Source organism: Magallana gigas, chromosome 3, assembly GCF_963853765.1.
Source record: "Magallana gigas chromosome 3, xbMagGiga1.1, whole genome shotgun sequence".
Lineage (NCBI taxonomy): Eukaryota > Metazoa > Mollusca > Bivalvia > Ostreida > Ostreidae > Magallana > Magallana gigas.
In genome coordinates this window covers 4,034,922-4,059,296 of record NC_088855.1, presented here as the reverse complement: position 1 = coordinate 4,059,296, position 24,375 = coordinate 4,034,922, and the positions used below count along the sequence as shown (strand labels likewise).

The 24,375-nt window shown below is 32.2% G+C and overlaps 1 protein-coding gene across 5 annotated transcripts; it reads left to right on the top strand.

Moving 5' to 3' along the window:
• The first annotated feature begins 792 nt into the window (after positions 1-792).
• Positions 793-8,832, top strand: LOC117692581 (uncharacterized). 5 transcript variants are annotated; one of them, XM_066078146.1, is made up of 10 exons: positions 793-1,627; positions 2,138-2,188; positions 2,915-2,988; positions 3,361-3,443; positions 5,896-5,952; positions 6,142-6,198; positions 6,532-6,678; positions 6,999-7,150; positions 7,277-7,418; positions 7,504-8,832. In XM_066078146.1, exons 3-10 carry the CDS (start codon positions 2,975-2,977, stop codon positions 7,665-7,667), a joined length of 816 nt encoding a protein of 271 aa, XP_065934218.1. In that variant the 5' UTR covers positions 793-1,627; positions 2,138-2,188; positions 2,915-2,974; the 3' UTR covers positions 7,668-8,832. The 5 variants fall into 5 exon arrangements, with proteins under 5 accessions (XP_065934218.1, XP_065934220.1, XP_065934219.1 ...); XM_066078147.1 differs by lacking the exon at positions 793-1,627 and adding an exon at positions 1,663-1,879; XM_066078148.1 differs by lacking the exon at positions 2,915-2,988 and having other exon boundaries at positions 803-1,627.
• Positions 8,833-24,375: the final 15,543 nt, after the last annotated feature.

Below are 24,375 nucleotides of genomic sequence, written 5' to 3'. Positions count from 1 at the left end.
TATTTATCTCAATAGTGATATTCATTATAACATATATCTATAATGATATATAAGCTATAAATTATTTTTTAATATGCAGGGGTTTTGAATAGAGTTCTGACAATTTAAAGGTTGTCTTCTAGTACAAATAATTTATAATTTTCATAAAACATGATAAGGTAAAGAAAAAATATGAAAACAATTCGATATGTTAATCTGCGAGGATTGGTTATTTCTGCACAACAGTAAAAATCTTAGAATAAGTACATTTATTTCAAAGTCTTGATTATTATTACCGTAAAATATGCAAGTCTTTAGTACCTTAATTGTGTACTTGAAATTGTTTGTTAGATAAAAATAATTGTATATGCATGTTAATTTGCGAGAATTGGTTATTTATTTCTACACAGCAGTGAAAATTGTAACATAATTGTGTATTTGAAATTATTTGTTATATTTTTTGCATTTCAAATAGTTTGCAAATATGATATACAACTTCTTTCTTTCCAAATGAGTTACAATAGTGATTACAAAGTTATATTTATAAAGTAATTCATCCCCATCTATGATTGAAAAAATAAATTTAATAGTAGTTGAACTTTAATGGTGTCTGTAAAGTAGTTCTTATAATGAAATACATCCCTAACTTCTATTAAAATCATTACTTCAATAGTAGTTGGATTTCAATAGTGGTTGCAAAGTGATTCGTTTAATGAAATACGTCCCCAACCACTATTGAAATAATTTATTTTAATAGTGGTTTCATTTCAATAGTGCTTGCAAGGTGATTTTTCAAATGAAATACATTCCCAACCGCTATTGAAATAAATTATTTCAATAGTGGTTTTATTTCATTAGTGGTTGCAACAGACCGCTCCACCCCTGTGCTTCTCCTCCATGTTAGTGTTGCTTGGTCAATTTTCTCTCCCCTCTTGGTGCCATGTCATTGCAATGGTATGTGTCTTCCATTCGTGTTCTCCATTCGTGACCAGCGAGCACAGAGAGGGTAGGTAAGGCGAGGTGACTATATTTAAACGTTTTGAACGTTTTGTTTTTTGTTTACTTTTTTATTTCTATATATTGCTCGTAAATCCCACTTTTTTGAATGAAATCTCTCCACTCTTCAATAATGTACATTATATATAATAAAAGTATTATGGTCACATAATATAGGAGTATGCGTACCGCTTATGAATTGTGAACGCAACAATTATTCTTTAATAATATATCATTTCAAGTTTCATTATTTATACGTATGCTAACTATATGTTTAGTATTTTTAATTGCACAAACTATGTAAACGGCAACAAAGAATGCAAGATTAAGTTATATTAAACTATACAGCAGAGAGAGAGAGAGAGAGAGAGAGAGAGAGAGAGAGAGAGAGAGGGTCAGCTTTTTTTAAAACTTGTTTATCTAAATGTTGTAACGTTTAACGTTCAATGCAGCCTCTCCGGGACAAAACCTATTTCGAGTTCTCTCCTCTTGTTTAAATGTCTTGCAATGCAGAAGATTTTTTATAAAGCAAAGTACATATCATTTGAACGTGACCTATATTTTTCCATTCCTTATATAAATTGCGTATATCTTCTTGTTTTTCTTTTTGTTTCATTATATTTGGCGAGTGAACTGATATACTTTCAATCAGGTAGGTTGTTTTATTTGGTGAAGAAACGTACAATATCAGTAATAGCCTAACTTTCGTTTTTATGTATATTTAAAAAAATGCAAATAACTAGACATCAGGAATTAGATCAGGTTTATCTATAGTGCACCGAGTTGAACAAAAATATATAGCCAAGAATAAAGATATACATCTAGTTACTTCATCAGTTATGCCCCCACAGACTTCTGTGAAGATGACTTTAGTAGTGAATATATGACTGTTCAGAAAGGTTAGGTAATTGAAATTCATAATATTCGTCTATCAGACGATTTTGTCTTATGAACAGTTTTGTAGTCATTGATAACTTTCTTTTTCATTCAAGATAATGAAAATATGAAATAAAATGCTACTTTTAAAGACGTGGCTTGGAGCAGTTGATCTGATAATGCTGGTTAATTGAATACTTTTTGAGAGATATATCCGTTTAAGTTGAACTCAAGTCGTTTGTAATCTACTTATAGTCGTTGATTAGTCCTACTGTTCTCCATTTAGGCAATTCGATCGCTATATAGGAAGATTTGAAGCGTTTACCATTAAAGAAAGGTAATCTTGTTTACTTTTGAAATCAAAAAACTCATTATGACATTATGATAACTTAGCAATCATTACTATCGACAACCAATTGTGTTTGAAAATTAGAAAGTACGTTGGCTGAAATGTAATCAATGCGCGAAGCAGTTTATCAGAAAATTAAGAATTCCCCGCATCCAAAGCAGTTTGGTATTCCCCACTTTTACAGAAAATAAGTACAGCAGTTAAGTATTCCCCACTTTCTCTTACCAAGAACCACAGCGCTTTTTCTTTCACTTTCGAAGTTCGATAATAGGAATTATGTAAGGTAGCTTAGCTATCGAAAGTTACATACGACCGCCAAATACGAACAACAACCATTGAACATGCATTCTGGCATAACCCCCCCCCCCCACCCCAATCAATCTCAAGTGACGTGGTGATCGAGATGTGAGCAGCAGGTCAAGGTCAATTTGTATGTAGAGCGATTTCAAGGGGTTTATTATGTTTTTTTCTGGGGGGGGGGGGTTAAAACGATTTTCTGAAGATTACAGTACAATGCTCAAAAGAATAATTTCGGTACCGTAGCAAAGACTCATTCTTATACTTCGGTGGTTTAAATTAAAAAAATTAAAAAACAAAAATATTCAACTTAAAAAGTACAATAAATCGATTTGATTCTCTACTGCTATATTAAATTAATTTTTTTTTTCAAATCATAATGACATTTTATCCCAACAAAATTATTTCATTTTGTAGGATGTTCATTAAAAGTTATTTCGCCTCAGCAATTCAAAGGTTCTAGCGACATATAGAGATATGCACCTTAAAAGGTTAAACAACCATTCATAAGTTTCGACAAATATTAATTGATTATTCATTACATGTTAATTGAAGTGACTATAGGTAAAAATGTGTTTCTCTATAAAAATAATTTTTAATGTTTTAATCATTTAATTTTTTCATATTTTTTGCATACATTCTAAAATTTCTTAACTTTGTATAAGTCAAGCTATGTAACAATTTGTAAATTTTTTTTTTCAAGTCATACTTTTATGTGTTCAGAAAAATCAACCTATTCCCAACTATTTCATAAATTTAGGAGACATAACATTTTTTAACCTATTCAATAATAAAACATTAAACTTAAAATTAAAAGAAGCTAAAAAATGTAAGAATTATTTTTATTGTCATTTTAATTTCAGCGATGGTATCTTGAAAAATATGAAAACACTCGTCTTTGCTGTCGTTGTCCTTTGGATTTCTTCGTTGGCAATGCAACAATCGGGTAGGCAGCATTAAAGGAGTTAAACAACGATTAATTTATCAATACAGTAATTAAGTATGTGATTTCTCACTTTATATATACAGACGGTGGACAAAAGTATTCGCACGATGAACATGTTGCCGTTTTGTTTATCAAAAACACCTGCCGGTAATAAAACGTATTTTTTGTTATATTTGGATTGCACAAATAAATTGAAATGTGCATAAAACTGCAGAAAACTATGTAATAATTTTTCAAAGATCAATAATAGGAAGAAAACAAGGCGTTACCATAATATTTTGTGATGTACCCGCGGGCCCGTTGAACTCGATGCACTCATGTCGGAACTGATGCATACAAGTTGGGTTTTTTTTTTTTACATAATCCACGGTATATGAAGTTCAAATGTCCAACATTTTCTCATATAGTTCATCAACTGATTTAATGTGAACATGACTTTCTTTTAATTACTAACAAACATTTTCTATGGGGTTTGCATTGGGGGACTGTGCGGGCCACCCCAGCGTTGGGATGTTGTTGTTAATTTTATAAGTTGTGAAAAGATGATGCCGATGAACAGGTGCATTATCATACATTAATAAATTGTACATGTATTGTCGGGGAAATGTCTTGCTACCACAGGCCACATGTTATTATCTAAAATATCTATGTATTTCTCGGAGTTTATGTTGCCATTCACTCTATCAAACGTACCAACGACATGATACGTAATGCATCCCCAGATCATGACACTTATTTTCTTAGTAGTTCCAGGGGATATACAGTCTGGCAGCCAGGATTCGTAACTCTTTCTCCATATGTAAACCCTACAGTCATTTCCAATGACAATTTGACTTTCATCGGAGTAAATTACTTCTTTCCAGTCATTTTCAACAGTCCAAATTTTTTTTCTTGCACACTGGTCAACGCACTTGTTCATTTTTTTCATTTCACATGATCTGTCACTCGGAACCGTATTTTCTTTTTACATACAACTATTCTGTAACCATAACGTTTCAAACTAAGCCAGATTGTTTTTGATGACACATTCACATTATTATTCTCGTTAAACTTACTTGTCACGTCTCACCTCTGCGTATGTGTTCGGATTGTTTTCTTTATCTTTGCTAAAAATGTAACAAATCCAGAGGTGCTCGAATTAAAGTTCACGAGACTTTCCCAAGGTTTGTTCAGTTCCTGTGAAATTTCGAGCGGAAGTATAAGTGTTCGGATAATATTTTCAAAATACGTAAGTACTGGTCGTTTTTCATATCATATCCTTCTTTAATTTATTTAATATGATATTCTATATGCTATAATATGATATAATGATATTCAGAACAGTGTTATCGTTGTTTTAAACTACTCTACACGTGGTTGAAAAAATAAAGAATGGGTTGCTCAATCAAATTATGTTAGATGCTGTTGGTGTGCAATACCATGCTTTTTAAAAAATGAATGGATGTATGATTTTTTTTTAAACTTAGTATACCGAGCCAATTTAAAAGAAAATCCTTTCACAGGTGTCCAAGTAGCGTAGTGGAGAATGCACTCGCTTGTCATCGCTGCGACCCGAGCTACTAAGCATGTTAACTGTTGCAAGAGCAGAAAAAACCTATATTTCTTTTGCAACATTTATTTCTAGAACTCATTTTATCCAACAATTATTAGAGGTAAAGTTTTAAATCAATAAAAGTCTAGATTTTATTTTTGACTACAAGTACCTAGATTCTATGAAATAGACTATAAACAAGAGGCAAGTTTTTTTTTACTGCGAAACTGAAAGAGTAAAAAATAAAAAGACAACGTGGTCTAAATTTCAATGACAATAGGATTCGCAGGGGTGATCTGATAGAGGCCGTTTTCTATGCACCCGAATCTGTCTATCAAGTATCCGTGCTGCACGCTCATCCACTTATTTTCTGCGTCCACTTTATTTTCTATCAAATCGTGTATCCTAATTTTTTTCTCACAGAGTATACACAGTTTAATTAGGTATGTTCGATGAAAAGCTTTTACCACCCTGTAAATGTTACGATGTTTTCTTTACAGCCCTGATTAAGCTCATTTAATTTTCGACCCCTCTTATCAATACTTCTGTCTACGGTCTGTAACATTAACGACTTGAGAAGGGTCATTACATCAAAGGAAAAGGCATAATCCAGAACTTTTTCGTTTTACTCCTTGTTCTTAATCTATACTGGTACAGAAGGATTAGGATAATGAGAAAATAAATACTTATATTTTATCGAATACCCAAAAAAGATAGTATGAATAAATGTACGCACAGTCTTAAGCATTTTGCGTACAATATTCCAAATAAGCCTTTAGAAATTATATTTTTATCCATCAAGCACAGTTCACCGATTGTAGACTTTAAAAAGGTGCTAGATAGGTGAAGAATTATACGGCCATAAAGTAAATATTAAAACAATACTGATTTTATGATATATATTTTTTTTATTGATTCTAGACGGACCTTTACAATGTGTGATCATCCAAGACAAACAGGGTTTAACCGTACCATTTAGTAAGTGGAACGTAACAACTCCGACTTTCTCTGAGTTGTGTTGCATTAATATTTTACCAAAATGTAAAATTATTCAAAGAAAAACTCTGAATACATGTCTGTGTACACACAAAACAGCTTGTACGTTTGTATTAAGATAGTGACAGATAGGAAATTGATTAATGTAAGTTTATAATGTTTTCCTTACAGATCCTCCATCGTTTTTGACCTCCAACATCAAAACACAGTGTCAAGTTTATGGGTCAGGTAACTATAAAGTGTAATACTGGAGTATATAAAGCAATATATGATGTATTGCTAATAGATTATTTACATTAAAAAGTTCATTTTTGCAAAATTATTTAAGATATAAAATCGGGCTTGAAGTTTTTACTTAGGATTATCAGTTATTGACATAATATAACAGTCTAATATATTAATGGGAAAAGTATAATTGAGATTGATCTACAAAAGTGGATACGTATTTCAAAAATATATCTGGCGTATTAGAACAAAGCTTTTTATATACATAACTGTATCAAATATATGAAAGATATAAATTGCGGAAACACTTAGTTACTAAGTTCTACTTTGTTTCAGGACATGGGATGCTGAGATGTGGAACGTCAGATGTGTATGTAAGAGCGGAATGTGTCTGTTCTTTCTACAACGTGTATGAGGCCAAGTACCACAATTTCTCATCTTGTCCTCAAGGAGAGAAATCAGATGATGTCACAAAATTAAAATGTAGGCAAGCAAATAAAAATATCTAGTACATAAAAAGCAAAGTTCAAATTTATGAATAATACAATATTTTAAACAAGGAATAGCTACTCTATACATTTATGTGAAAATTGTTTAGTGTGTTCTCTACCTATAAGGTTAGACGTAAATGTCTGATGAAGTCACTTTTTGTAACAAATAATGTGTTCCAATGCAAGTTTCGGAAATTCAAAAAAATTCAAAAAAAACCTCTGTTTAAAGGATGAAAAACACATGGCAAGAACAATGGACAGTTTTATGATATTCATTGACAAAATAATCTACATGTATATCTTGTTTTTAAGGTCCTGATTGCTTGAAGTATAGCATGAATAGAAATGGACCTTGTATCAATGGAGGTAACCTAATTTGTAATGGTAACGAAGTGGCTCCTAATATTAAATGTCGGTGTCCACTGAACTACAAGGGGATGTTCTGTGAGGAAAAAATAGAAAATGTTAGAATTTATTCTTCTTTTTTGGTCCTCTACTTAAAAATATAAGGATATCAATCCATTATCTTCATTAAGAGTTTATTACGTTTAGCCTAAAAGTGTGCTTGTTCTTTATTCATAAAAAATCAGGTAACGAGAATATGTGATAGAATCTCATCAACAAATGGCCTGACAAGGTGTGACTCGACAAGAATGGAATGTGTTACGTTCAGTAGGAATCGTCGGTACGCTTACAAATGTCAGGAGACTGACGCCTCCCAGGAGAGAAGAGGTTGGAGCATACAAGTAACATTTATTAAAACATCGCTTTTAATGTATATATGTGTTTGTGATTGAAACAATCTTCATTTTTACAGGATTACCGTTGTGCGTTGACACAGAAGATACCACCCAATTACCTGTTAGAGCCCCAATTTACCCGACAACAATGAATCCCACTGAGCCGGATCATAGTTTAACTTCATCTGCAGATATAATTTTGTCTACATATGTTTTAACATATATTTCACTATCATTATAATTGTGAGATCCTAAATTAAAGTGTATTATAAACAGTGGATATATTGTGCCCGCAAAAAAAACAAAACACCCATGATTGTATTTCTTATTCAAGTTATTCAACAAAAATGAAATCTACGTACAAACTATCATGGATCAGCGCAGTAGAATCTGTCTCACAAGATTGTAGATTTTTGTACTTTTAATATGTACAAAAATGCAACATTTCGACTGATTTAATTCGTATTTTTAGAACCCTTAGGCCAGATTTTCTCCCAAACCCTTTAAGCAAGTTTCTGCGTAAACATTCAGTTATTTGCACGATAAAAATAATCTTCATGCGGAAGAGAATAGAATTGTCAAATTGTTATGAAGTCAATTCAATATGTTACTTTTCCACACAATATTAATGACCAATATATATCGCAAGAAGGAAGAAAATTATATATTCTGAAACCCTTGTTTGATTTCTAAAAGCATTCTTGTACATGTACTAAATTTTAAAAATAAATTAAGGTCCATATTTTGAGATGTAAAGTTGGCTATTTTTGAAATATATTGTACTTGTATACATTGAACTCAAATACAGATGAAAAAACTCTCGTTTGCATTGAATCGATGTGAATTTTACTTGTTTGAATCGTAATATAGTGTTCAATCTTTGTAAACGGAAAAGAATTATTTAGAGAAAAGGATTTTGTTTGTGTTTGTTATAAATTTTCCTTTTTTTAAAGAAGCCTTAACAAGCCTCTCTGAGTTATGAGTCTCGATATTAGAATTATAGTATAAAATCGTGTACATAATATTGTAATTAAAAGGTGTGTAGAGGAAATTTTACGCCGTAAACTTTTATTTCCGAGTATATATTTAGTATATATGCACATTTATTTTTAGAAATATCAAAGTGTTTTATTTTAATGTTTAAGCCTGTTTGTATGGTTAATTTACAGTACTACTTATTTTCAAAATTCAAAATGTTTAACCGTGTGTATGTTTAATTTACCATACTACCTATATTCAAAATTCCCCTGCATGTTCTGAAGCATTCTATTGATAATGTTATTGTTTTCGTTCTTGTACAAAACAGATCCACTGTGACCTTGATGAAAATGGCAAGTGATATAAAGGTTTTGTTAATGTTGATGGTTGCATTAAATGACGTTTTCTATTAAATTGGTTTAAAAACATTCACTGAAGTTTGTTTTTATAAGTAAACAAATAAAAATACACAGTGCACCGAAAAGTTTTAATATACTGGTAATTCGTTTCTTTTTTCATATCGTAGACAAAAGCTTTTCTATTCTTTAAACTTATTGATAACGCAAGCGCAAAAAATATTGTCTTTTTTCAAATAATGAATTCATTTCAAAATATTTATATTTTCAAGTATTTTCGTTAATTCCCTGTAACCTCAAATTTGCACAAAAGAATGACATTAAATGGGTGTTTACAGTAGCTCTGTGTTCATGCCGTTGTCTGTGTTCATGCCATTATCTGTGTTCATGCCGTTAACTGTGTTCATGCCTTTATGTCTTCTCAGTTTATATTCTGAACGTAATCAAAATACTATGAAAAAAATATTTTATAATAAAATGATTCATTTCTTGAATGAAAACAGCAAAGATTCCATTCAACAAGCCTGAAATCTGAAAATATTCGCGAAAACCACGAATTCTTCTTCGCCGCGAATATTTCTCGCCGCAAACTCGTCTTTGTCGTATTGGAGTTTATCAAAATAAGTGTGGATAAAGCGCAATTGCAAAAAATAGAAGTCGCGCCCAAGTTTATCTCTAAAATCGCGAAATGAAGTCGTCGCGACTAAAAGTTGGTTTACAGTTTACATAGAAAAAATACATATATATTCAAACTCGAACGCTGTTCCGGAAATTACTGACATAAACTATTAAGAGAAAAAAATTATGCATTATTATAAGAATTATTATAAGGTAAGGTATAAAATTTGAATTTCAATTCATTCAACTAAATACGAGCAAAATACCCTGATATGCATGACTCTAATTTCATATATTTATTACATTTGCAAAAAAAATTCTTACATAAACCTATAGAATAGAGTAAACTTTCAATTCTGTGTGAACTTTTTCGTTCGTCAAATTGATTATTGCACGCGCTTATCGTTTGACGTTTGGATTAATATAATCATAGAAAGCTGTAATTTTAATAATTCTGAACGATCTGCTATTTTTAAATGTGAATATAACTAATAAACAACAATGTAAAAACGTTCACCGGTATATGAACTTGGTTGGTATGTGATCAAATCTTCTGAAAAGCCCTTCGGGTTTTACATCATTTGATCACGTATTCACGGTTCCCTAATTTACACCACATCCATCCCATGTTGAGAAAAATAATAGAAAAATATAATAAGCAGGTGAAATGTATATTTGAATATTTTAACTTTGGAAGTTATGAAAAGTCGTGGAAAAACATTCTGTTAGTTTTTGACACACTGAGTTGGGATTTTGATAAAGTTCCTGTTGAGAAAAACGAAATCGGGATTTATTTTAAAGTTCTAAAGAAAGTGACCTACATTTGTGATAAGTCAGATTCAGAAAACTGAAGACTGAATATATGACAGCATTGCGTGTGTGAATTGTGGAATAGAGACAAAAATTACTGTGGCCAGTGGAACGTAAAATTTATCTACAAAGGATGGGATATTATGCAAATCTTTCTTGTGGATTCAGTGATGACTTTAATTTTGACTCAGATCAGTATAGTTTTCCTTTAGGTTTAAGATGAATTTAAATATTTATCACTGTAACAATTTAATTCATGTAAAAGAATAATTTCTAATCAATGCTAAGGTATAATATTTGTGCTGATACATATTTCATTCTACAGAGCACATGTCTACAACCACTTCCTGTGTAAACAAAGCATGGGTTATCTCTGCCTCCTATGTCAATCACTAAATTAGAATTCAAAATTCTTAGCTGCTTCAACACTTTATGAGATGAATATTCTTTTTAATAAAATTTATGTTAATTGATAACTGCCTTCATAGCTACTTCTACAGCAAAAAATTAAAATTTGTTATTCATGTTATATCATTTTGTGTTTGGCTACTATTTACACAACTCTAACTAAATAAATATCGTATTTTAAACCAGATTTTAGATAACAAAACATTACAAAGAAAGCGCAAAGAGAAACTGGTTTTGGTGGCGTATTAATGCGCAATAAAAAAAAGTACGTTAAGATGGGTTGTTTACCTCAAATACGACTTCGACATGAACAATACAAAAATGTAATTCTGTTTTAAAAGAGAAATTTTTAAAAAGCTGCCTTGAAATCTTACTAAAGAATGTGACTGGACACATTCAATATTCTCTCGGAAAGGAACTAGCGTTGTTCAGTCAATTCCATCTCAACATAGTCACAGGAAGAATGCGTCATGGTTTTCATTCAAAAAATGAACTTCTTATAAAAAGGTACACATTCTAAGAAGAAAATAACGAACATTTTTAATACGTGTCTTAATTACAAAAGTACATCTTTGGATCAGATAAATCGACACAAATGAAACCTACCGAAACAAATCTTTTTAGATTTTGTTTCATTTATCTGAAGGAAATCAGACAAAAGGGGTTTTTACAGGATTCTCCATGTTAACCTAGTGCATGTTTTCATTATCTTTTATCAGCTTGGATTTTTCATTGCGTCAAAAAATTCCCGCCAGTGGAAAACCCACAATATTATATCTCAAAAAAAATGATTTAACGTTCGTAAAATTAAAGTGATTGTTTACAAACATTTAAAACGCTGAGTCAGGGAATTTGTGCACCGAATCATAAAACTGCATATGATAATTTAGCCGACCTCTTTTTTTTATTCATATGAAGCAGAATTTATTCAAAATCTTGTACATGTACATTAAAAAAAACACACGCTTTAGCCTTCACCTGAATATTCAGGTATATCGACGACGTATTATTTATTATCAACTGGTACTTCCATACTCACGTCTACTCGATATATCACAGCGACCTTGAAATAATAGATACCACAGAGTCTGCATCATCTGTTTCATATTTGATTATTTTTCTGAAAAGGGATATTGAACAACAAAACTTTTTTAAGGTCAACTTTTCTAACTTATGTAGTAGTACACCTTTATCACCTGCATATAGAGTTTTTGTCTCTCAGTTAATTCGATACGCAAGGGCAAGGCAAGCTACTGACAACCAAGTTGATAAAACAGGACTATCAACAGTCTCGATTGAAGTCATCTTGTCGTAAGTTTTATGGTCGATACAACGACCTTGTCAGGAAATACAATCTTCCACTGCGTCGCATGCTGACTGACGTTTATCATACTTTTTGTTAAACCATAATTTATCATTTTATTGTCTACGGATTTTTCCGCTTTTTCTAATTACGACATAGAGCACACAGCGGATATGACCGGTCAGCAAAGGATGCTCACACCTACATGAGACTTGATCATACATCTATTTTTGTAAGGTCCGTATTTTAGATTTTTCATTTGAATTTTGATTTTGAACACTTTTCGTTATCACCACAACGTCACGTCAGGCGAATAATGTAATTCTACAGACAGTCTTTAATCGAGTCTAGTACGACAATTTAAGAATACGATGTCTGTTCGGCAATATACGATGATTTTTGCGATAAAAGGACGAGTTGTGGATGTACGAATTTGGCAATTAAGAAATGAATGCGTTGATATCCTCCTCCGAACAGATAGACGAAAGACAATTTTTCTATGATGTTCTTAAGAATGACTGCGAAAATGTTCAACTGAAACACAATATTCTCACGAATTGTTACAAGATTTTACGAATATATAATTGGTGTGTTTATTGATAAAGTGATTAATATGATAAATGTATTTACATATAAACGCTTACCTCCAACATTAGTTAAATAATTGAATCGTAGTAATTTTTCAAGAGATATTTTGTGACAATGTTTGCAACTGTGATTTTTTTAAATAACTTGCGGACGGGCTCATATTATTCTAATTAGGAAGAACAAAGGGATCGTTATATTGTTTTAGTCCATGAATTGTTTAAATGAACATAAAACCAGCAGTAGTAATGTTTAATTTTTTCTGTGAATAAAATTATCAGAAAAGAACAAAATTTATTTTTAAAAATAGGAGAAAAGTATTTATAAAATTTCGTGAGACAAGGTTTTGTAAGCAACTTTATACTAATCGATGTACTTAGTAATCGGAGGAAGAAATTATTGCGAAACACTGACCATTCTCCTAGTGATGTACGTAATACAGTGTTACTCATTCGCTAAGTCCTCGAATCGCACTCGCCCCGAAGGAACTCATAGAAAAATCGGGATACATTGTACAATATTTGTAGAATCGCACGTACTACTATTTTTCGCGAATTTTCTACAAATGTCGAAGATTTACTGGGAATATGTGCACTAGTGCAGTGCAAGCTTCGTACAAAAGTCTGCGAATGCTTATAGAGCCTACTGTTGGCACGGTTGTTTTGAACACAAACGCTGCGTTTGATGATTTGCTGCGATGAAGGAGGATATATAGCCTAGAAATATCTCTACGATGAATGCCGAACAAGTGCGAATATTGAATTTGTACGATAATATAGCTCAAACTTGTAAGATTGTGACAGGGGCTATCAAACAGAAAGTTCGCCTACAAATATCAAAGAATAATGAATTTGTTGTATATTAACACTATGTTAAAACCCATATACAAAACATTTTTTGCTGGTATGCAATTTTCATTTCATGATTATTTTGTAGAATTACTGTTGTGCATTGACACGGAAGATAGAACAATAAGACCTGTGATAAATTCTTCTATCTGCAAAGACGCGAGTGCAGGTCAGATTAAGATAGGTTAATACATTGCAGCAGTAGTATAAACAGAAAAAAAGAATCATAACAAAGAAAGCGATAAGTAGAGAACTGGCTTAATAGTAGCACGAAAATACGGTTTTTTTTCTCCCTAACTTCCCATTGAAGGTACTTGGACTCGATTAAAAATCATTTTTTTAAATACATCTTATATGTATTAAACGGCTTATTTGTGTATTTTTAATAATTGACCAAAATTATTTGAATGTTACAAGTCAAGTTACAAGCAAGATACAGAGATAAGAATTCATTGTTTTGTTAACAAAGCTCTAGTCGTATAATTGTTTACCAATAAAGTAAGAAACAACTTGTGGCAACCAATATATACTTATTTAACGTGTTAATAGACACTTATATCAACAAAAAAGTATAATTTAATTGAACCATACGAATACAATGTAAATGTAAATTGAGCTTTGTTTACAAAACGAAGAATTTCAAACTCTGTATCTTGCTAATGAGTTGATATATGTCTTTCGAATTTTGATGAAGCATTAAAAATACATCGATATGAACTATTCTGGACATAAAAATTGAAAAAAATAAAAGTTGAAAGTTTAGAGCTCAAATGTTGTTAAGGTCCCTTAAATATTATTTTGGGATTGTTTTATTTGTTTGTGAAGAGGAATTAGTAGAGAGTGGTTATTATTTTTTTTTTAAGTAAAAAGAATGTGAATATGGACACAACCCAAAATTTTATAAGGTTTTCCAGGCTCCGATATCACAAAAACAACTTAAGTCAAATTTCAGACTTAAGTCTGAGTTTTTTCTCAAATATTTGAGTTTTTTCTCAAATATTTGAGTTTTTTCTCAAATTTGAGAAAATGAAATCTCTGCATTTCACAAAAAAATCTTAGTTGTGTTTTTTACTCAACTTGAAAAAAAATCTTAAGTTACCTCCGTAGCAGACTTAAGTCAAATCTCAAATATGAATATATCAATAACATCATTAATACAGTTTTATGTTGTCTGTAATGTTCATTTCTTAGATCTATTCCACTCAATAATCAGCGTTTATGCAATATTTCATGCAGATTTGACAAATATTTTTTTCATTAAAAAATAATAATTTTGGCGGAGTTATCTCCCTTGACAAAATGTAAAGGGAACTAATTCATTTGTTTGTGTTAAATGGAATAACTGTGCAGTGATTCTACTTTCTAATGATTTTAAAGTAACTATAATGTATTTAATGTGGTCTTTTGTTTGATATATAATATATAAGATCATGTAGATATGTCATCTATACTTAGCATATAAACAAAGTGTACATTTCATGACTGATTAAAATTTTTAACTCTTGTTAATTTAATCCGATTTTCCTCTGTTAAAAACATAAGCAGACGATTGTTTTTATCAAGAATAGATAAAAAAAAAAACAGGAGAAGTTATAAGGGGCCACTTGTGACAATGAAAATTCTTGACTCAGCTAAGTAAAAAATTCAACTCAGCTGAGAAATGACTAAGTTTGATTTGTGAAATGAATTTGAGAAAAATCTCAGCTGAGTAAATTCTCAGGATTTGAGATTCAACTTAGGTAAAAACTTAAGAATCGGAGCCAGATTACAAAAAAACAATCTTCAAATTTTAGAACGTGATAAAAAAAAATTAGAAGGAAGTCAAACAAATGTCAGATCATAAAAATTAACGACTCTGAAAAAGATTTTAACCCGTGCCAAATTTGAAAATATCGAAGAAACATCAGTTAATTGTCTATGGTGATTACTCAAAAATTAACCAAAAAAGGATTTTTTTAAAAAGAAAGAAAATGCACTGTTTCTATTTCATCAGCGCTTTCTGGAAATAAAATAGTTTTCTTTTAAAAGCCTCATGGCGCTGAAATTGATTTGAAGTTCTTAGAATGGGAATACTTGGTAATCTCTCTTTGCACACCTGTCAGAATGTTCACTGCAATGTGGGGGTGAGGGTGGGGTTGTTGTTGCTTGGATCATTTATATGTTGGCGATGGATGCGCATAAGGGCGGTAAGTTCTATTCCTGTTTGGCCGATGTAATCTTTTTGTAATGTCTTGTAAATCTAAAAACTATCTATACTGTATAGCTCTTAACAACTGTGGAGAAGATTACATCAGCAAACCGAAACACAACTCTAGTGCTGGAATCGTTTATCTGTTGACAATCTCCCTTTTATGTATATCAGAAAACCAATTTACGAAAAGGAAGTTTCAACGAAACAGCAATATTGAATTTTCAAGGTTTTATTTTTTTTTTTTTTTTTTGTATTTGTTTCGGCAAAATTTAAAGAAGTTAATCTAATGTTCCTCCTAAAATAAAACATGTGTGAAATCATCGGAAATCAAAGATAAGTTTCGGTTCTCGAAAAAAAAAATCTCAGTCGATACCAGACTAGCTTCTACAAAAAATAAATGACCCTAATCCATTTTAAAGTTGATATAACCTCGAACTTCTGACTGAATCACCTTATTATGTGCAGTTTTACACGGCACCACTTAGATTTTTACAGCTGGAAAACCTACAACGTCATTTACTCATTGAAAAGAATTTGGCAATTAATTACTGAATAAGTGGAAATAAAATGCTGAGTTCATTCTTTAAAGTATGTACTTGAATGATATGAACAGTCATACAAATAAACAAGAGGCCCATGGGCCACATCGCTCACCTGAACAGCAGTTCCTTGTAACATTACATTTCGTAGCATATGCTTTTTCTATTTTAAACATTGAACCCCTTTCTGGGGACCCAGTTATGGTCCGAGGTTTATGGTTGGCTTGAACAACATAAATAGTAACATAGGAATGAAAATGTGTAGCACTGCGGTGGGACCGCACGTACACAACCTGAAAAACTGAACGTAGAAGAGTTCCACTTCAAGAGGAATAACTCTCAGACTGTACAGAACATCAAGAAAGATAACTCTTGGTTCCACTACATTAGAGTTTACACAATTTGAGGATCCTTGCATTGTAATCTCACAAACTGTAGCATTATAGTTCTCGAAAAAAACTTTTTAAAAACATTTTCAATATATCTTTCTATGTTAAACTTTGAACCCCTCTTGGGGCCACAGTATTAGTCCAGTGCTAAAGTTTTAATTATTTGGAATCTACACTATTTAAGGATGCTTGCATAGTTATCTCACAAGCTGAAGCATTATAGTTCCCTAGAAAAAGATTTTTCAACATTTTCCCTCTATACTTCTATGCTAAACTTTGAACACCTCTTGGGGCCCCAGTATTAGATTGAGGTCACGGCTTTTATAATTTCGAATCTACACTATTTGAGGGTGCTTACATAGTTATCTGACAAATTGATGCATTGTAGTTTTCGAAAAGAAGTTTTTTAAACATTTTCCATATATACCGGTACTTCTACATTTAACTTTTAACCCATCTTGGGTCCCTAGTATTAGTCCAGGGGTCACTATTTTAAAACTGTCGAACCTTCATTATCCAAGGTTGTATGCATGATAGTAATCTCACAAATTGAAGCATTGTAGTTCTCGAGAAGAAGATTTTTTAACATGTTACCTTTATATTTCTATAATAAACTTTGACCCCATCTTGGGGCCCCAGTATTGGTCCGGGGGTCACGATTTTACCAATTAGGAATCTACATAAGCGAAAGATGCATGCATAGAAATTCCACAAACTAAAACATTGTAGTTCTTGAGAAGAAAATTTTTAAACTTTACCTTTATGTTTTTTAAAATGTTTAAAATTTGAACCCCTCTTGGTGCCCATCAATTGTCCGGGAGTTACAATTTTTTGAATCTACATTATTTAAGGATGTACATGTATGCATAATAATATCCCAAACAGTTGCACTATAGTTCTGGAGAAGAAGATTTTAAAACATTTTCCTATATATGTTAAAATCTAAACCCCTACTGGGGCCCCACTTTTTGTTCGGGGGTCACGATTTTTACAATCTTCACTTTATATACAACCTTTTGTGTATGTTTTGGCATTTTTGGTGAAGTGGTTCTTGAGAAGAAAATTTTTAAAACATTTTTCATATGTAGTTCTATGTTAAACTTTGAACCCCGCCTGGGGCCCCAGTTTTGGTCTGAGTGTCACGATTTCTACAATTTAGAATCTTCATTATACATACAAGCTTTTGTGTAAATATTGGCATTTCTGGTGCAGTGGTTCTTGAGAAGAAGATTTTTAAAACATTTTCCTATGTATTTCTATGTTAAACTTTGAACCCCGCCTGGGGCCCCAGTTTTGGTTCGAGGGTCACGATTTTTACAATTTAGAATCTTCACTATATATACAAGCTTTTGTGCAAATATTGGCATTTCTGGTGCAGTGGTTCTTGAGAAGAAGATTTTTAAAACATTTTCCATATGTAGTTCTATGTTAAACTTTGAACACCGCCTGGGGCCCCAGTTTTGGTCCGAGGGTCACGATTTTTACAATTTAGAATCTTCACTATATATACAAGCTTTTGTGTAAATATTGGCATTTCTAGTGCAGTGGTTCTTGAGAAGAAGATTTTTAAAACATTTTCCTCTGTATTTCTATGTTAAACTTTGAACCCCACCTGGGGCTGCAGTTTTGGTCTGAGGGTCACGATTTCTACAATTTAGAATCTTCATTATACATACAAGCTTTTGTGTAAATGTTGGCATTTCAGGTGCAGTCGTTCTTGAGAAGAAGATTTTTAAAACATTTTCCTATGTATTTTTATGTTAAACTTTGAACCCCGCCTGGGGCCCCAGTTTTGGTCCGAGGGTCACGATTTTTACAATTTAGAATCTTCACTATATATACAAGCTTTTGTGTAAATATTGGCATTTCTGGTGCAGTGGTTCTTGAGAAGAAGATTTTTAAAACATTTTCCTATGTATTTCTATGTTAAACTTTGAACCCCGCTTGGGGCCCCAGTTTTGGTCCGAGGGTCACAATTTTTACAATTTAGAATCTTCACTATATATATACAAGCTTTTGTGCAAATATTGGCATTTCTGGTGCAGTGGTTCTTGAGAAGAAGATTTTTAAAACATTTTCCATATGTAGTTCTATGTTAAACTTTGAACCCCGCTTGGGGCCCCAGTTTTGGTCCGAGGGTCACGATTTTTACAATTTAGAATCTTCACTATATATACAAGCTTTTGTGTAAATATTGGCATTTCTGGTGCAGTGGTTCTTGAGAAGAAGATTTTTTTTAAACATTTTCCTATGTATTTCTATGTTAAACTTTGAACCCCGCCTGGGGCCCCAGTTTTGGTCCGAGGGTCACGATTTTTACAATTTAGAATCTTCACTATATATACAAGCTTTTGTGTAAATATTGGCATTTCTGGTGCAGTGGTTCTTGAGAAGAAGATTTTTAAAACATTTTCCTATGTATTTCTATGTTAAACTTTGAACCCCGCTTGGGGCCCCAGTTTTGGTCCGAGGGTCACGATTTTTACAATTTAGAATCTTCACTATATATACAAGCTTTTGTGTAAATATTGGCATTTCTGGTGCAGTGGTTCTTGAGAAGAAGATTTTTAAAACATTTTCCTATGTATTTCTATGTTAAACTTTGAACACCGCCTGGGGCCCCAGTTTTGGTCCGAGGGTCACGATTTTTACAATTTAGAATCTTCACTATATATACAAGCTTTTGTGTAAATATTGGCATTTCTTGTGCAGTGGTTCTTGAGAAGAAAATTTTTTAAACATTTTCCATATGTATTTCTATGTTAAACTTTGAACCCCGCTTGGGGCCCCAGTTTTGGTCCGAGGGTCACGATTTTTACAATTTAGAATCTTCACTATATATACAAGCTTTTGTGTAAATATTGGCATTTCTGGTGCAGTGGTTCTTGAGAAGAAATTTTTTTAAACATTTTCCTATGTATTTCTATGTTAAACTTTGAACCCCGCTTGGGGCCCCAGTTTTGGTCCGAGGGTCACGATTTTTACAATTTAGAATCTTCACTATATATACAAGCTTTTGTGTAAATATTGGCATTTCTGGTGCAGTGGTTCTTGAGAAGAAGATTTTTAAAGACATGCACCCTATACTTACTGTTTTGCAATTATCTCCCTTTTGAAAAGGGCTGTGCCCTTTATTTTAACAATTTATAATCCCCTTTCCATAAGGATGCTTTGTACCAAATTTGAAAATGTGAAAAGTTTACAAGCTCACTTGAACCTTCGGTTCAGGTGAGCTAAAAACGAGAAATGAAAACTTGGTACTGATAGTGATGTTTTCCATTGTAATCTAAGAAAATTAAAGGTTGTTTTCAGAACAATTTGTCAACTATTACAGACATAAAAATCATTGTGTTCTTGGTTGTTGTTTTAAACGCATAAAGGCGGTAAAGTCTTGGAAATTAAGGTCAATTTGTTGTTGATTGATTTTGCCACAAATGCTATGATTTTACAAACTAAATACAAATATGTTAAGCGTCTAATTTTAAGATTCCTATCTAGATTCCATTTCCCCTTAATTCGAATCCGATTGTTCGATCTTATAATTGTGCAACCTTACATAATTTACTCCGTCATAATTTGATCCTCTACGTTTTCACATTTTCCATTTTTAAATCTTTAATCTCAATATTACTGTTACACATTTTGAAGAAGAAATAATTTTGCTGAAGACCAGTTTGATCTGAATATTTGTTTAATTTTGTTTTATTTAAAAGCTTTCTTTTTTCACTTTCAGATATGCTTATAGGAATCCACGTGAACAAAATTAAGCGTTTTTTTTTTTTCATTTTTAGCACAAGTTGTTGGAACTGTATTTTGTATTATATTTTGTTAGAGATAAGGGGTTAAAATTCTAAAAAGAGCTTTATAAATAAGATTAATTTCAAATTAAATATAAGTATGAAAAATGTCATTACTCTAATGACTTCAAAAAGTGTAATGACCCCAGGAAGATCGTTTATAGCGAGCAAAGCGAGCTCTAAGAACCAGTGTGCCCGGGAAAAAGAACGAGCTTAACCCACAGTTCATCAGACAAAATTTTTTGTCTACGTCCCATAATGCTCTCTAATGTTTTCACCCGTGGTGCTATGCCAAAAATGGCCGACTTTTAACTCTTAATTTACGGTGTCTTAAGGTTTGAAGACACGTTAAGAGTACCGCATATGCTTTGGCGAGACTCAAGAGATTTGTTAGTTGCTGCTATACCTTCGTATTGAGTCGAGGTACGTAAACAAAGACGAACAAAGTTATGGATGACGTCACAGTGCTCTCGCGCTATATTTCCTGCGATATATTTAGAGGTGGATCAAACATCTGTAATGCGTGTACTAGCTATGGTATAGACTGCGATACCTGTCTCATTGACATATGATTTTTTTTTAAATATAGAGATTATTTGTATATATATTGGCAAGAGCCATACTTTACTGTCATATTGATTCATTTTAAGCTAATTGTGCACGCATGTACAGTAGGCAGGTAAGTATTTGAGTATATGAGTAGGGAGGAAATAAACAATCGGATATTTTGAACTAAATCAAAAGGAAAAAAGAGACAAAATAAACAGTTAAAAGATTTATGTAGATATTTCATATAGTCAAACCATTAAATTTAAAAGTGGAAAATTACATACCTACAGACATGAACCGGGCACTCTCTCTCTCTCTCTCTCTCTCTCTCTCTCTCTCTCTCTCTCTCTCTCTCTCTCTCTCTCTCTCTCTCTCTCGGGGGAGAGGGATAGGGGTGCGCTGTATGTATCATGACCATTAAAATTGGTACATTCGCCCCGGCATACTTATTGTTGAGAAATAATCTCTCAAAAATTCTTTGACGTTTGTTGATACCTAAATAACACTGGGTTGACAATAATGCAAGGTATGTGTAATTCTTGCTGCGCTCGCAAGAACGGTAGAACCGTAAAACATATTAATTTTTTCTTCATAAATTATTGTTTTGGAGCAAAATTTGTGCTTTTCGACGGGTTCCTCTACTAGAAAAAAACATCGAGTGTTTGCTTGCCTAGGTACCATTCTTATACTATGATGCGTATAATCATATGAACAAAAACGTATGTGAAAAAAAGATACTTCAGGTATCTCACTCCTCAATGTTCTTGTATCAAGAATTTCTTGAGGAGTATATCAATGAAATCTGTAGACAAAACATACTTAAAAAACACAAAGGTAATAAGAAGTCAATGTTCATCCCTCTGAGTTATGGTCAGTTAAATTTGACCTTTTTGCACCTAAAATGCGATTTCAGCCTGATTGGGATTTGTTGTCAGTATTTTTGATTAATAAAACTTTTTTCCATAAATATTGTTTTAATTATGCACAATGATTACATAGAAGTTACAATTTGATTTGAAATAAAAACACTTTAAATATCAAGAATTTTATAAGATTAATCCAGTTTGCTTAGACATGTATTCAGTATCATTTTGACAAAATAAAACATAGGGGTCAGTGATGTCAAATTTTAGATATATGGCTTCAAAGGTTCTTGCAAAATTTGGCTACAAAAAAATCAGACATTTTCTATATATTTGCATGATTTTATGCTAAACGTTTATCATTCTCTAAAATTTTAGTTTTGTACAAGTCACACAGGACCTAAAGAACATACATATATCACATACTTATCAAATGTTGAAAATGTGAATAATGAATAAAGTATAATAAAGTATATTGAAAATTCGTAAAATTGCATGTTTCCGTCATTTTCGACTGAAAAACCTTCAGCACGAGAAAATAGTTCTCCCCAAAATTTGTTTGGTTTTTTTTTAATTTAAATGGATTTTCTTTCATACTGTTGTGTAATTATGAAATGATGATCTTTCTGTGAAGATTAAATTAATAAAATCATATTCATTTAAACTATAATGAACATCTGCGCAATGAAATCAAAACGTGAGGAGTGAGATACCTTAAGCAGACCCGCGCCATAAACTTCCGAAGGCAAAAAAGATACATTACAATATTATTACTTATTACGTTAGTTACTGACTCACAACGGAAATATATTGGGTTGATCAATCTCATAGATGGCGAGGCGAAGCCGAGCCGTCTATGAGATTGATCAACCCAATTTATTTCCGTAGTGAGTCAGTAACTAACCTAATAAGTGTTTTGTTTTCCCGAGGACTATCAAGCGACACATTCATTCACAAATAGCGGTGATCTACGCAAAGCCATGTACAAGATGCCTATCTCGTCCAATTAAACTCATTTAAACTCTTCAAAATTGTCAATACCACCTTTCGATTACGCTTTAAAAATCTTCGCTTCACCTATATTACTTACAATGTTTTGTTGCTATTCAATTTTAAACCTCTGCAGAGATTTGAGCAAATTTAGGCCTAGACGCTGCTATTTTGTTCTGCTCCAGACACAACAATGTGACGTCAATATTCAAAGGGCAAGTACTCTAATTTAAAAATAATTTCAAAGGGCCACTACTCATAATATTTTAATGACTTACTGAACACGATTTCTGTGTTAAATAATATTAAATATCGAGATGAGTAGGTGAGGCGGCGGCCAATGACGACCATATTTCCTAATATTAATCCTCAAAGAACCTACATAGAGATATATGAGGCAATCACGTGCCATGTTTAATCCAATGAAAATGTGACATTTCAGTCCGAGGGAAAACAAGTTCATATATTTACATTTGCAAATATGTGTTCTTACATGAACCTATAGAATAACAGAAGCATTCAATTCTATTTGAATTTTTTTAATGGAATTACCGCACTCATCATTTATGATTGCATTATTGTAAACATAAAATCACAGCTATGTTAATAACTCTGAACGATTGGTCTTTCTCAAACAAACAAAAAGTATTAAGTATTAAAAGCAATGTGAAATAGTTCATTGGGATATGAACATGGTTGGTACGTGATTAAATCTTCTGAGAAGCCCTCCGGTCTTCACAGGTTTTGATCACGTGACCAACATACTATATATCCCGCTTAACTTTTAACAGGGTATTCCATGACACCTAAAGCAGGGGTTCTGTCTCTAAGGGAGGGGATGGTCATACAAAAGATTCCGTCATTCTGCTGTTGAATTCAATTGAAATATGAATATATTTTTAGCAGAAATAATAAATCGTCCCATAGTTAAAATATCATATTAAGTACACGGGAGAATAATTTCTGTCTGGACCTTAGGGTGTGTGTGTGTGGGAGGGGGGGGGGGTATTATGGTAAAAATTTTATCTATTATAAGAGTTTTGAAGTGCTTTATCAAAATCGAAGAAGGAAACTTAATTAATTGCACACATAAGGTTCCAAGACAGGTCTGTGTATGAGCTATAGTAGGTGTGAAAAAAGGACATCAATCAGCCAAACTCGTCCATGAAATTTACTAGGACCCGACACTCTAAACCAAACTTCACGACATTTTTTTCTTTGATTTCCTTTGATACATAATTGTAATTGTGTACATGTTAGACAATATTTCATATATTTGAAACGGCAAACTGTGTTCCAGATAGGTTTTTGAATTCTTCTGACCACCCTAATCTTACTTCTAAATTGCCTGCGACGTATTCTCCAGCCTCCCTTGTTTAATACCCACCGTGTGATCACTAGTAAAAAGAGTAGAAGGGAAATCTATATTCTAAAGCAAAATAAGGTACAACAATTAAAATTAATAAAATTTGCATGATATTACTGCTATTTCTTCTTTAATTCTTTTAAGTCAAAAAGTGCAGTATGAAGCTTTACCTTTTTTTAATGTTTTAAATCTCTTTTGTTAAATGAGTCTCAAGATACATCATGAGTACAACTTTTTGTAGTGATATATATATTTTGTGAGATAATATACTAGCCTACTGGATCGAGTTGATATACTAGTATATATCATGACTATGGAGGCAGAATAAGGTGTAGTGTAGTGTTTCCTTAAAACGTATG

Bases quoted from the DNA above. Each gene is read 5' to 3' on its own strand.
- LOC117692581 (XM_066078146.1), top strand. The intron at 5,953-6,141 runs GTAAGTGGAACG...TTTTCCTTACAG, and splicing joins GGGTTTAACCGTACCATTTA to ATCCTCCATCGTTTTTGACC. The intron at 7,151-7,276 runs GTTAGAATTTAT...ATAAAAAATCAG, and splicing joins GTGAGGAAAAAATAGAAAAT to GTAACGAGAATATGTGATAG.